This window comes from Monodon monoceros, unplaced genomic scaffold (assembly GCF_005190385.1).
Source record: "Monodon monoceros isolate NGI ecotype Baffin Bay Population unplaced genomic scaffold, NGI_Narwhal_1 Super_Scaffold_19, whole genome shotgun sequence".
Taxonomy (NCBI): domain Eukaryota; kingdom Metazoa; phylum Chordata; class Mammalia; order Artiodactyla; family Monodontidae; genus Monodon; species Monodon monoceros.
Genome location: NW_021703775.1, coordinates 12,912,861 through 12,927,159, shown reverse-complemented (window position 1 = coordinate 12,927,159; position 14,299 = coordinate 12,912,861). Strand labels below are relative to the sequence as shown.

Below are 14,299 nucleotides of genomic sequence, written 5' to 3'. Positions count from 1 at the left end.
TTTGTTCTCTAAAAGTAGACTGGCGCTTCCCTGGTGGTGCAGTGGTTGAGGGTCTGCCTGCCAATGCAGGGGACACGGGTTCGAGCCCTGGTCTGGGAAGATCCCACATGCCGCGGAGCAACTGGGCCCGTGAGCCACAACTGCTGAGCCTGCGCGTCTGGAGCCTGTGCTCCGCAACAAGAGAGGCCGCGATAGGGAGAGGCCCGCGCACCGCAATGAAGAGTGGCCCCCGCTTGCCACAACTAGAGAAAGCCCTCGCACAGAAACGAAGACCCAACACAGCCATAAATAAATAAATAAATAAATAAATTTTAAAACCTTTAAAAAAACTGACATTTCATTACCCTTAATTCTGTCATCAAGTTCTATATTTAAAAAAAAAAAGTAGACTGTTTTTAAAAGTTAAGGCTGTGGAAGGCAGTTTCTGGGGGGCAGGGAAAGTTCTATTTCTGCCCTGGTACTGGCTATGCGAGTGTTCATTTTTTTATTTTGAAGATGTTGGGGGTAGGAGTTTATTAATTAATTTGTTTGTTTTTGCTGTGTTGCGTCTTTGTTTCTTTGCGTGGGCCTTCTCTAGTTATGGCAAGCGGGGGCCACTCTTCATCGCGGTGCGCGGGCCTCTCACTATCGCGGCCTCTCCCGTTGCGGAGCACAGGCTCCAGACGCGAGGGCTCAGTAGTTGTGGCGCACGGGCTTAGTTGCTCCGCGGCATGTGGGATCCTCCCAGACCAGGGCTCGAACCTGTGTCCCCTGCATTAGCAGGCAGACTCTCAACCACTGCGCCACCAGGGAAGCCCGCGAGTGTTCATTTAATAACGACTTGGAGCTGTATGCTTATGACTTGTGCACTTTTCAGTATGTATATTTTACCTGAACAACAGAAATGAAGATTTTGTGATTTATTATGAGAGGAGCATCAGCTCATCTGCTGCCAAGAAAGCACAAAAGGAAGATGATACAACAAGAGAGGAATCCATTTCAATTGATGTGAAAATGGGGGGCGGGTCCAAGGTGAAAGTGGGCAGTGACCCAATAATTTTAGGTATTCCTCCTAAAGATGTGTGCAACATTTTAGTAGTGTTTGTTATTATAGTAGTGGAAAATTGAAAACAATTAAATGTCAAGTCATAGTTAAATGATGGCACAACCAAAAATGGAATGAGATTTTGCTATTATAAGTATGCCATAGGACTTCCCTGGTGGTCCAGCGGTTAAGAATCCGCCTTCCAATGCAGGGGATGTGGGTTCGATCCCTGGTCGGAGAACTAACATCCCGCATGCCGTGGGGCAGCTAAGCCTGTGCACCACAACTACTGAACCCGCGCGCTGTAGAGCCCGCGTGCTGCAACTAGAGAGAAGCCCACACGCCGCAACGAAAGATCCTGCATGCCGCAACGAAGATCTCACATGCCGCAGCTAAGACCCGATGCAGCCAAGTAATAAAAAAAGAGTTTGCCATAAATGTTTGTTTATTAAAGCCACTTATAAAAGCATAGTGCAATCCCATTTTTAAAAAGTATATATTTTATATATATGCATAGAAAATAATCAGGAAGAATGTACACCATAATATTAACAATGGATTATTCCTGAGGTAAAGAATTATGGGTGATTCTTATTACCTTATCTATTTAAGTCTTTTCTTCCAATGAGCATGCATTTCTTCTACAACATGGTAAGAGAGGAAATGCGTGTGTAGGGCTGCAGTTTGGGCTCTTAGCTTCCTCACCAGAGTCTGTCTGCTACGTTCCCACATCTGCTGGTCCGGGGGAGGCCAGGGCCTGTACCAGCTGCTGTCACCATTCTGCCTTTACAAACTATAAAAACTCACCGATGATCCCAGGAGCATGTTCAAATACAAAATCTCAAGTTTAGAGAGAGCTGACTTCCATTCAGCTTTCCTGATGCTCAAATCTTGTTTGCAAAGGGCAGCCTCTCCTCTTTCATGGGTCCTTCTGCAATGCAAGGGCTGGGAGAACCAACCTGCCTCCACTTTGGGATTTCACAGAGGTTTTCTTCAGAGGTCTAGTTGTTCATTTTCCAGGATTCAGTTCACCCCTTCCACTTTATTTGAGGAATTCCTGTCGTCTGTATTGTCTCACGCTTGATTATTAAAAGGTCTGATCCTGTTCAGCTACATCATAGAACTCTGTCAAGTTCTCTTGTCTTATTTCATTACCTCCTCGGGGCTCTGGGCGCAGTAATGGGTCTATCAGAGGTGCTCAAAAAATCACTTGTTCTCTTGAGGCTTGAGACACAGCTCCCCATTCTGAGACAGAGGCCTCCAGAAGAGAGACCTGAACTGTGTGGAGGTCGAGCCCTGAGCCCTGCTGGGACTCTGATACAGCTGCTGCCCATCTCTGGGCTTCAGCTTCCTCCTTTGTAAAATGGCTGGGGAAGAGGTTGGGGCTGAGTGGGTGCCGAGGCCCCCGCCAGCCCTCACAGCCTGGTTCCGAGAACACAGCTTGCGGTAGCTCTGGCCTACCTCCCCTTTACCTCAATATGGGAGCACAACGGTATTATAACCCTTGCGGTGTACCCTAGACATGGTAGTCTCGTTTTGTGTCAATCAAAGTAAACACGTAAAGAAAAAGTTAACTCTTCCCACCCCACCCCCAGGAAAACAATAAAAATGAGAATGAATACATATGGAAGGAAGGAAGGCTGGAGAAACCGAAAGGGAAGGACTCCTGCTCTCCCTGTCAGGAGCGTTCTCAGTTTGAAGTCTTGTAGTGGCTGTCACGCGGGGCCCGTCGCCATGTTAGGTGCATTTCTCTGAAGGGCTGGGCTTGCCTCCCTGTCTGACCACAGGCCTGGAAGAGAGGCAGGTGACCATCACTGCAGCAAGAGCTCCTGCAATGCGATGCAGTATCCACCCGTGTCTACCCACCCCTCACCAACCTCCCAGCCTTCATGGGGGTCTGAGGACTTGTCCCTGCGGCACCAGCATGGCACCGGGTGAATGACCTCAGCAGCCCTGCCAAGAGCTTTCCTTGTGCCACCTTGTTTAATCCTCATGGCAACCTGAGGGGTAGCCACGGGGGATGAGATGTTAGAGAACGTGCCCAAGGTCACATAACTAGGAGGTGGTGGAGCCAGGATCTGAAGCCAGTTAGCCCAGCTTCTCAGAGACTTTGTCAAGGTCCCCATGGAGGTGGGAGAAGCAGGCTGGTAACCAAGCCATCATCTGACTTGATTCTCAGCCCTCAGGAGGATCACAGTGTTAGGGGAGGATGTGAAAGAACCACTGTCGTCAACCAAGCAGAGCTACTTTACCTGAAAGTCCCTTTGACAACCCAAATTTGATGCTGCACTAAAAATGTGTTAATTCAGTACGGGGCTGGCACCTTCTAAACGGGCTGATTCATCGTGAGTGTCATGTCTACACACACCATCCTCCAAAACCTCTGTGTTGAAGCTGAGCTGCCCTTGGTCATCACTGAGTTTATTAACTCGTGTGTGAGTTCCTCATATTTTTATGCAGATTTTTAACCTGCATAGCTTTGTATTTCAGGGCAGAGTTTTATTCTCAGTGGCTCATTTCAAAATGAGAATTTTCAGAAAAGATAGAGATAAGGGACGATTCTCCTCCAAAAGCTCCCAACTGTACCCTGAATATTGAAATTGCTAAAAATCCTTCTCTGCTTTTAAAGAGTCTGCATCCCCTTGGTATATCACCTCTAGTATATGCATTGGAAATTCATTCCATTTCCACTGTTAAAAATAATGATGTATAAGACAGTGAACTTGGGTTCCTGCAGAGAAATATCAAGGAGTGTGAAATGCGAACCCCAGGTATAAAACTTGAAACATTTTCACCTACCTAAAGGAACTGGAGAATATAGTTGGTTATCGTTAATGCCCTCTGCCTCGGCCCCCAGCCACAGAGAGGAGCCTGGGCTTTGAATAGCAGTTGCAGCTCTGCTACTTGCTAGCAGTATGGCCTTGGACAAGTCACTAAATGTCCGAAGCCTCAGTCTCCTCGTCTGTAAAATGGTGGTCACAGTAACTATTTTAAAGGTTGTTATGAAACTTGAAACTTTTTATATATATATATAAAGTGTACCAGTGATATATGGCCCTGGTACACTTTAGGCTTTCATCGAATGGTTGTTATTATTCAATATTATTGATAATTGGAGTGTAAGCATAACTCTGCCACCTTGGGTAGGTTTCCTGATCTCTGAGCCAGTGATCTGTGAGATGGCACCGCGGCGTTTCCCCCGTGGGGTTGCTGTGAGCATGAGGAAGACCCTGGGTATAACTCCCACCACAGAGCTGGGCTAGAGTGGGCGCTTGCTAGATGTTAGCACAGCGCTGCGTGGCCGAAGCTCGAAGGAGGGAGGAGACTGAGGCCTCTCTTCCAGACGCTGTTTTTCGTTTTTGTTTTTTCCTAATCGCTTCAGAATGATCATGGGCTGGAACTGGATGAGGGAGTCGGACTGCCAGATAGCTAATTGCCCCTACCCCTGGTCCTCCTTTCTTCCCACTGCAGTCCTTGGCAGCAAAACAAGGCCCCGAATTGCCACAGGGAAATTAGGAACTGAGGCCGTTCTTTATTTAGTTCAGGTGATAAAATTGGCTGTCTCTCAAAAAAGCCTAGGCCAAGCCAATAGGAAAAAATAAGTTTTCTTAAGAAAAATACAAGACCCAGCTGGAATCATCCAGATAAATTGACCTCAGGTCTTTGGAGGAGCTAGGATTAATTGGGGGAATCCTTCAGATGGGCGTTTTGATACTAGGCCAAATAAGACAGACATTTCCTGAAGTCATACTTCTCTCCCGCTAAGCCCGACCTGGGCCTCCATTTTCTCCCCAGTGTCAGGCTTCTGCCTCTCTTTGTTCAGGCTCTATGCTGAGCCCCTGGCCCCCAGGACTCCACTGCCATGGCCTTTCTCTGGGAAAGGTTCCCACCATCTGCTGCTTGGGAAGCCAGGACCTGTGTCCAGGGCTGCCTGGGGTTAGCAGGCCCAGAGGTTATAAGAGACTCACCTGGGACATTTGCAGACGCGTCTTCGGTTCCCTGGATAAGGAAAAAGAAGGGATAAAATGTCTGCCCCATCACGACGAATAGTTCCCAAATATGGTTTCTCCTTCACTTTTCCTATTTATTTAGGATTATAACTTTTTTTTTCTAGTGTGGCTATGACTATTTTATGTAAAGCAAACAATAACTACATCGACATTATAAAAAAAGACATAAACTTGTAAAATGACATTAGTGCATAATGATGATCGACACTGTGAAGATTAATTTATACTATAAAGAAATAAACTGTAAAGCAAGCATGATATAATATTTATATTTTATGGTTTTAATAGTTATTATTAAAAATTTTTTTAATTGTAGTCGGTTTACAATATTGTGTCAGTTTCAGCTGTACGGCAAAGTGATTCAGTTATACAAATAATACGTATATATTTTTTCAGATTCTTTTCCATTATAGGTTATTACAAAATATTGAACATAGTTCCCTGTGCTATACAGTAAGTAAGATTATAACTCTTGGGAGTCCAGGTGAGGGCTTCTTTCCTATCCCTCTTTGTATCAATTTAAAAAACATTACATATATACACTACCAAATGTAAGATAGATAGCTAGTGGGAAGCAGCTGCATAGCTCAGGGAGATCAGCTCGGTGCTTTGTGACCACCTAGAGGGGTGGGATAGGGAGGGTGGGAGGGAGACGCAAGAGGGAGGAGATATGGGGATACACGTATATGTATAGCTGATTCACTTTGTTATACAGCAGAAACTAACACACCATTGTAAAGCAATTATACTCCAATAAAGATGTTAGATAAAAAACATTGTAAATACAGATGTGGGTGAACGTGGGTTAGTACAATCACCTAAGTGGGATCCAAGACGGGGTGGGGGGCTCGCAAGCAGGGGGACCAAGGATAAACCACTGCCTGTCGTGGTTCTGACCCAGCCCTACCGGGCACAAGTCCCAGGGCCACAGAGCCCCACCCCCCCCGCACCGCGCCCCCCCCCACCGCCCCCTGTCCCAGGCGTTTGTAATAAGCCCAGACCTGTGCGCTTGCTACAGGCTTTGCCCATGGAACATCCCACCCCTGCTGCTGCCGCTCCGGGGCACTGTCTTCCTAAAAACCTCCCGGAGAGTGGAAAGAGCAGCGCGAAGGGGTCTTCCCGCGTTCTCTCTCCAGGAAAGACAAAGGCTGCGCCTGGCCCTGCGGAGCAGCTCGGAGTCCCAGGAATTGCAACCTCGACTCCCGGCAAGGGCTGCCTAGAGCGAAGCCGCGCAAAGGGCGGGAGTCGGGCTGACTCTCCCCGCCGCGATTCCCTAGGACTTACGACGGTGGCAGATGACCGTGATGACCAATAACAGGAGAAGGATGGCGCAGGTCCCGGCCAGGGGCGCCCAGATGTAGATATCGCAGGAGAAATCCAGGCCCCTTGTGTCTACTGACGACACAGAAGACGCCGACATTTAGGAGCGGGCCCGGGATCCCTCATCCCACCCAGCCGGCCGGGGCACTTCCTTCTCCCGGCCCCGTCTTTCGGTTTCCCCACCACTCGGGCTAACCCTCGGCTCCACCTTCAGGATCAGGGCTGCCCCTGGCGAGGGCTCTCCCCGCGCCCGCCTCACCTGCGCTGCCCGCCGAGGGCCGGCACACCTCTGGGCGCGGAGACACAGTCTGCAACTCTTTGGTGGGCGCCCGCGTGGCTGGTGGCGTCGCCGGCGTCGTGGTGGGCTTCGCTGCGGGAGCAAGAGAGTGGTTAGGGGCCGGGCTGGAGCTGTGCACACGAACCCTCCCCACCACTCCGCGCGCCTTGGCCAAGTGGGCGCCTCCTCCCGATTTTCCGCTGGAGGAGCCGTAGACCGCCGCCCTCGCGGAGCTCTGCGCTCAGGGCAGGGGAGATGGGGTGGGACCTCCTGGTCCGCGAACCGTACCCGGCGCCTCGGACGTGAATGCAGGGCCCGTTCCCCTCCGCCCAGCCTCTCTCCAGGGCCCCACCAGAAACCTCGTGGGCTTGGAGGTGATACCCGCATTTTAATGACCAGCAAAGGGAGGCTCAGAGAATTTAAGTACAACTTGCCCAGGATCACACAAGCCCGGAACTCGAGCCCAGATCAACAGGACCTAAAAAACCATCTTCAGTTCCTATCCAGTCGCACTCTAGCCCTAGCCTCAGTTTCCTCATCTGTGAAATGGGAACAGTATCTAAGTAGCCCCGAGGGGCGCTAAGAGGCTCGAAGCGTGTGAAAAATGGACTCAGACTGAGCCCCAAACCCCACACCGAGGGGTGCCACGCCCCTGGCGCCCGGACCTGGCAAAAAGACAGGCACGAAATTGCTGAAGTACATAACCGAGTTGCTCATGAACGAGCAAAAATAGTAGCCTTGGTCATCCTCGTGGAAGCGGTGCAGAGTGAGGTGGAAGTTGGCGCCCTCGGCCTTGGTGCCGGAGATGTAATTGGTGTCCAGCCCCTCGGCCAGCTTGGACCGCGTGCTGGAGAGGTACATTAGGAAGATGGGTCTGGAGGCGGCCCCGGGCTTCTGGTAGAGCCAGGAGCAGCTCGACGTCATGCTGGACTGCAGCACCTCGCAGTGCAGCTTCACCTTCTCGCCCAGGCGAGCCTGCACCTGCACCGGCGACATCCGGAACGAGAATGACTCGAGGACGGTGGCGGCATCTGCGGGGCACAGGTAGTGAGGCTGAGCCGGGAGCCCCGCACCCCCCGCCAGCCCCGGCCCCGTCTTCCCCAGGGGTCGCCAACTCACGGAGCAGCAGGGCCAGCGGCAGGAGCAGGGCGGTCACCGGCGAGGCCATGGCGCGCTCCCCGCGGCGCCGCCCCGCTAGCGGCTCGAAGCTGCGGAGGAGCGCAGGAGCCAGTGGGACGCCGACCGGGGAAGTTGCGCCCTTCGGCCGGCCGCGGAGCCGATTTCGCGTTCGGAGGATGTGATGTCACGTGAAGCCCCGCGGAGGAGAGAGTCGCCCTCCTTTTCGCGGTTGTCACCTTCCAGCCCAGAGAGGGGGCTGGGGGCCGTGAATGGGGCCCGTCGAGGCAGCCTTGACGGGAAGCTGGGAATGGTTGAGAACCACGGGTTTGAGGACAAGGAAAAGGGCTTGGAAGTGGCCCTTGGAATGGCTCTCCTGTGGGTGTGACAGCGGCGGAGGATAGAGATGAGAGATTTCAAGAAGGGAGGGTGAGTGAGCAGGAAGGAGAGAGAAGTGTCCACTTCCTTTGCCCTCACTTAAAGTGGCCCTAGCACCGGCACCTTGGGGCTTTGGGGCCGTAAAATGGGCCCTGAGGGCTGAAGAGGAGTTCGTGACTGGCCCACTCCTCCGGAACTCCAAGGGGCAGCAGCCACTCAAGCCTTGTGTGACCTCTGCTGACCATACCCTTCAGGCTTTCCCCAGCAGCTGAACCTGGCCACACAGCCTCATTCCTTCCGGCGTCCACTCAGCAGACTCCACATCAGCCCCTCTCCTGGCCAGTCCCCCAGGCACCCTGCTGTGAGCATTATTCTCCGAAAGGCGATCTGATGGTGTCACTCCCGCAACCTTCCACGACCTGCAGGACTGCGTGGCAGCTCAGCCCTGGCTTGGCTCCTAGCCTTTGGGTGCTGGCTCCTCCCAAGCCTCTGCTCTGGTCTTTCCCATCCACCTACCACTGCATTCCCACAGGGCTTGAGATTATCTAAACTGTGGGCTCCTCTTGCCTTTGCTGTTCCCTATGCCTAGAATGCTGTTCTGTTTCCGCCCCGGGCCCAGCTCCCGTGCTAGGGGACTTGGACCTCACTCCTCTGTACCTCTGGCTATGGGTGCTTGGTGGGGACAAGTGTGCAGCCTGGGTGAATGCTTGGGTGGAGACTGTTCTCCCTGTCTGAACCTGACACACACTTGGCCGCTTTTTTGTCCGCTGCTGTCCGGAAACCTTCCGCCCCATAGTGGGTGCCCTCTCTCATTTCTTCAGGGTCTTCCCACTTTGCATCCCATAGTGGGTGCCCTTCATGCTGCTGCTGCCTGATTCTAGAGACAAGCCACCTGGCATTATCTGTTCCAGGTGTCTGCCCCACCTGTGAGTTCTGCCCCGCGGCAGTGGCGAGAACTATGTTCCAGACACACACCCCCGCCCCCCCCCCCAACCCCCCCCCCCCCACCGCGAGGTCGCATGTCACATCACAGCTTGGGCTGAGCTGTGTTTGCAGAACTGTACTCCCCTCGTGCGGTCTGAACTTAGGTGTTGGATGGGCTTTTTTTTTTTTTTACACTTTGATTTCAACCCTCTCCCCCCCGCCCTCCGCCCAAAGCATCCAAGGTGCTTACTCTAACGTGGACCATTTATATTTAGACATGTTTTTAAAAGTGTCTTTTAAATTACAAAAGTTATATATTCTTGAAAAACTTCAGACAATACAAAAAAGAGTATGGGGAAATTTCCCTGTCTCAGCTCTCCTCACCATCATCCATTCTCCAGAGAAAACCACTGTTAACAGTTAAGTGTGTGCCTCAGATATAATCTATGCATAAACAGCTGTTTATACATCATTTCTGACACATGGTTGTACTAGGCACATATTTTTTACAACTTGCCTTTCTTGTCTAACAGCAGAAGAAAGCTTTCCATGTCAGCACCTGTAGATCTACTCCATATTTCTAAAGAGGCGCATTTTATATGGGTGTTCCCTAACTTAGTTTTCCTATTAATAGACATTTAAGCAGTTTCTCAATTTTTGCAATTACTAGTAAGGCTGTAGTAGATACAATGTATCTGTATCATTGAGGAGTCACTCATGCACATGTAACATTTTCAGATGGAAGACAGGCAGGTTGGGGAAGGAAAACCCTTTGTAACTGTAAATATGACTGTGGCACACAGCAGTGGGTCCCCTGGCATATCAGTATATGTGTGCATGTGTTCCTGGCTGTGTAGACACAGTGCTGTACCTTAAATTAACATCAATGAGGGTGACAAAGGAACAGCCAAGTCCAGATAGGCCACTGACAAGGCAATCCTCTTTTTAGATAGCTTCCCATTTTGCTTCGTCTCTGTTCCCACTGCAGGAATGTTAGATGGCCCTTCTGGCCAAAAGATGCAATCAGAAGGGTGGTGAAGAGGATGGTCAGCCACAAAGGCACACCTTGCTGGTGCAGGAAGCATTGGAGGAGAGCCAGAGTCAACCTGCAGATATCTGGATCTTGGGAACCAGGTCCCTGAGTACGATGATGGCCAGATTCTGAGGTACAAGACTTGAAAATAGAATTGTCCTATCCCAGTCTCCTGGAAGTGAACTACAGCTGGTTTGGAGGTCTTCCAGCCTTGCAGTTAAGAAAAGTGTCAGCCATGTGTGTGGCAGCCCCTTTTGTGCAGAGCATGACAGAGGCTGGGGGGATGTCAGGGCAACATGTCAAACCCACCAAGGAGGTTTGCGACCCCAATGATATTTTTCGCAGAACTCGTAGATTCTCAATGAAACCACAATGACATCCGCCCTGCAACAAACAGGAGAACAGATGCAATTGTGCAAGTTCTGGGGATGCTTGTATGCTGCAGGGCCAGGTGTGCAGAGGGCTGGGTGGGGCCTGCCAGGTAAGCTTCCACATTCCACACTGTGTGGCACTCACATGGGGTGGATGAAGAAAGGGGAACTGCAGCACTCTGTCAAATAAACTCCTTATTTTTAGATATCCAGAGAGAGAGAGAGAGAGAGAGAGAGAGAGAGAGAGAGAGAGTAAAAGAGTAACCCGTTTCTATGCTGAATTTAAACAGGTCTTTGTTTTTTCTCAAGGTGTATGTTCTTAAGCCATGGAAATACTTTTTTACATTAATTAAAGACTATTCAGAACGCATAACTGCGCAGGGCAGTGGTAGGAAATTAATCAGCTCCTAGGATGCTGACTCAGGGCCAACCTGGAATCACGGTGTTGGAAGTTGCCTGCTATCTCCCCTGGCCGGTCCAAGAGACGTTACCGTCTCCTTGGACAGAGTTAGCTTGTTTGGGCCTAGAAAGGCCTTTGAACTCTAGAATTATCAGAGCCTTGCTTTATCTCAATCACAAATACCTCTTAATTCTACCTCACTTCTGCCATTTCCACTTTTCCACCCCCCAGGCTCCCAAGTTCAACAGGGCTACTGTCATCTCTTGTCTGGACTTTTGCAGTGGTCTCCTAACTGGCCACCCCACTTCTACTCTGGTCTCTTCCAGTGCTTCTGGTCCCTTTCAGTGAAGATCTTGTCCTGCCAACCCTGTGCTCCGTCCTGCAAGGGCTTCCCATGGTCCCTAGGAGAAAACTGTGGGATCCCGGATGTTGTCTGAGGCCCTGCACACTTGGCTCTGCAGCGCATCTTTGTCCCCTCCCACTTGCCTCCTTCACACCTCCTAGGCTTGGTGCCTCTCTGTTTCTCCAAGGAGCCCTGCTCCTTTCCACCTCAGTGCCATTGCCTCCATGCTATTCTTTTAGCCTGGCTTGTTCTCAGCTCTGCTCTCTGCTTAGTAAACTCCTCTTCCTTAAGACCCAGTTCAAGCATCTCCTCCTCATGGACTCAGCCCCTTGCCCCCTCCCTGTGCTCCCAGGCAGTACAGACCATATGTTTCTCAGTGTCACCTGGACCTCGGGCATCCCTGGACTGAAGCACTTATCCTGCACAGCAATGGTTTGTTTGCTCATCCAGCTTGATGACCAGACCCTTGGTGTCTTGAGGAAGTGACCTTGTATTGTTCATGTTTATATTGTGGTGCCTAATAGACCATGGCACACACTTGGTCTTCAAGAAACCCTTGTTTTGTAAAAGCTAAATGCAGTGTAGAGCAGATCAGAGGAGGTAGAGATTGCTCATTTCAGGTAAGAGTGCTCAGGAAAGGCTTTACAAAGTGGCTGGTTTGTAGATAAGGTAAGAATTAGGAGAGAGGTTGCTTAGAATGAGGCACTTGACTTCTAATCAAGATGGTGCTGATACCATGTTTTAATACGTAGTAATGGTATGGTTGAAGGTAAAAGAAGGAGACGGAGGAAGGGGAGAAGATAGATGCATTCAAAAGCAAGGTGAGTGTCATCCTGGATGTAGGGGTGGAACCAGGGCTGAAATCTGGGGCCATCTTGTTGGGATCTGTTCTTGAGTCTGTCTTGGGTCAGGATTTCTCTTGGTGAAAGTCTGGAGAAAGCTGCGCGCTTCTCCATAGTCATGGCTCACATAGGGCTGCTCCCCTATAGTGTCGGGAAGGCAGGCCAGAGACTGGAGCTGTGGCAGTGTCACCCCTGGACAGGAGCCCAGAGCCATCAGAATAAGGCCTGGTTCTGACTGTGGGCCCTGAAAAAACCCAGGAGGATGCAGTATAAAGAGAGAGAGATTTTTTAAAGTTCCCATTCAAGATGAGATTACGTAGACACTCAAAATTCAAAATATATGTAAAGATATTTAACTAAAATTGGGATGGGAGTTCACTCCAGAAGAGATGCAAATTATAGAACAATCTGAAAAGAGTTTGAAACAGAGAGCAAGAAGGTGTAGAAAATGCAGAAATTAAACAAGAACAACTGAAAAAATACTGATAAATACTTAGCACACTGGAAATGAAATCTATATATAGATTAGATATAAACTAGGATACACTCTAGATTAGACATAGTTGAAGGGACAATTAGTGAAATGGAAACTAGCATTGAGGAATTCACAGAGACTGCAATGCAAGGAGATAAAGACAGAAGCAGTTTGAAAAGCTATTGAGATGTGAATCAGCACTGTGAAATGTTTAATGGGATTTCAGAAAGAGGAGAATAAAGGGAGTATGGAGAAGGAAAAATGGAAGAGATCATTGCTTATGATTTTCCACAATTAAAGACACAAGTGATCAGATCAAAAGTGCTCCCAGAATGCCAAATAGGATAAGTAAAACTATGTCCATCTCTGAACATATCAAGATGAACCACAAGACTTCAAAAGCAAAGAGAGGAAGGCAACCCAGGAGGCCAGAAGAAGTTGAGATGATGTTTAAAATATGCTTGGGGGAGGCTTAGTCACAGTTTGGATGGGGTGAAGAGAGTAAGAAGCTGATCTGTGATGGGAAAAACCCACATATTGGTTGACAACTTGTATTCACGCTGTGTCATTCTCCTCTCTTGGTGCAGACACACATTTGCTGTAAAGTTGCGTCAACTTGCTACAGATCTTTAATGTCGAGAACATTCAAACAGAAGCATCCTGAATGCAACTGGAGAGCCAGGATTTGAATTCAAGTGAGGGGCCAGGGCTGGGGAGGCAGCCTCTGCAAGGGGGTAATAATTTAAGTTGTGAGAGTGGGTCTGATTGCAAAGACAGGTAGAGTGGAGGGGAGGAGCCGAAGAGGATATTGAACCTTTAGGGAAGGCGCATATTTAAGGAGATAGAAGAAAACACTGACATTAATTCAGGTGGTGTAGGAACTTCAGGATGGGGCTTGAGAAGTTGGCAAGCGTTTATGGAGAGGTGGCTGCTGCAGGTGTGGGCTATAAAGGAGCTTTGGGAGGGCATTCAAGCTTGGGACAGCTTGAATACAGCCTGTAGCAGGGAGAGATTGTAAGCCTGTGTTCAGTGCCTGGTCCACTTAAGGACATGCTTATCAGAGGAAGACTCACAGGTAGGGAGGGAGGCGGGGGAGGGGGGGTAGGCTGGGGAGGGTAGGGAGTTGGAGTAATGTTGGATGAGGTGACATTGATGTCTGCACCTCATTTATTGTTCATTCACTTAAATGTTTCTTCCATTCACTTTTTTTTTTTTTAAGTTACGAAAGCATTTGGACACCGAAAAAATAGAGCAAATAATAGAAAACACTCATATGCTCCTCGGAAAACACCCCTCAAAACTAATGTGTTAGCATTTTGTCATATTTGCTTCAGATAAGCGTTACAGATACAACTGCAGCATCCTCAAATAACTTGCCTCCTCCCCAGAAGCAAAAATTGGGTTTTTGTCTATCAGTTGTGAAAGAAGGGTGTTACATTTCCAACTATGATCCTGGATTTGTCTATTTCTCCCTTTAACTCTGTCCACTTTTTGCCTGTATATTTTGAAGCTCTGTTGTTGGATACATACACATTTAAGATTGTTCTGTTTTCTTAACAGATTGACCCTTTTATCATTACAAATTGTCCCTCTTTATCTCTGGTGATACCTTGTTTTGAAGTCTAGTTTGATATTCATATGGCCACTCTAGCTCTCTTATGTTTTCTGTTTGAACGATATCTTTTTCCATCCTATTACTTTCAACTTGCCCCTCTCTGTTTTAATACCTTTACTGTGTGTATATATATATATATATATATATATATATATATATATATATATATAT

At 49.1% G+C, this 14,299-nt stretch overlaps 1 protein-coding gene across 3 annotated transcripts in view; it reads right to left on the bottom strand.

Annotated features, from left to right (window-relative positions):
* Positions 1–1,458: 1,458 nt before the first annotated feature.
* CD8A (CD8a molecule) overlaps positions 1,459–14,299 on the bottom strand; it is a 33,416-nt gene continuing 20,575 nt past the window's right edge. The window contains exons 2-7 of one of the 3 annotated variants that reach the window (XM_029232447.1): positions 7,751–8,051; positions 7,297–7,662; positions 6,614–6,724; positions 6,319–6,429; positions 4,993–5,023; positions 1,459–2,813 (exon numbers count right to left, since the gene is read on the bottom strand). In XM_029232447.1, coding sequence (XP_029088280.1) covers positions 2,762–2,813; positions 4,993–5,023; positions 6,319–6,429; positions 6,614–6,724; positions 7,297–7,662; positions 7,751–7,799 — 720 coding nt within the window. In that variant the 5' untranslated portion in view covers positions 7,800–8,051 and the 3' untranslated portion in view covers positions 1,459–2,761. Of the gene's footprint in view, positions 2,814–4,992; positions 5,024–6,318; positions 6,430–6,613; positions 6,725–7,296; positions 7,663–7,750; positions 8,189–14,299 lie in introns of those variants that run through there. The other 2 variants (XM_029232446.1, XM_029232449.1) reach the window with 2 other exon arrangements.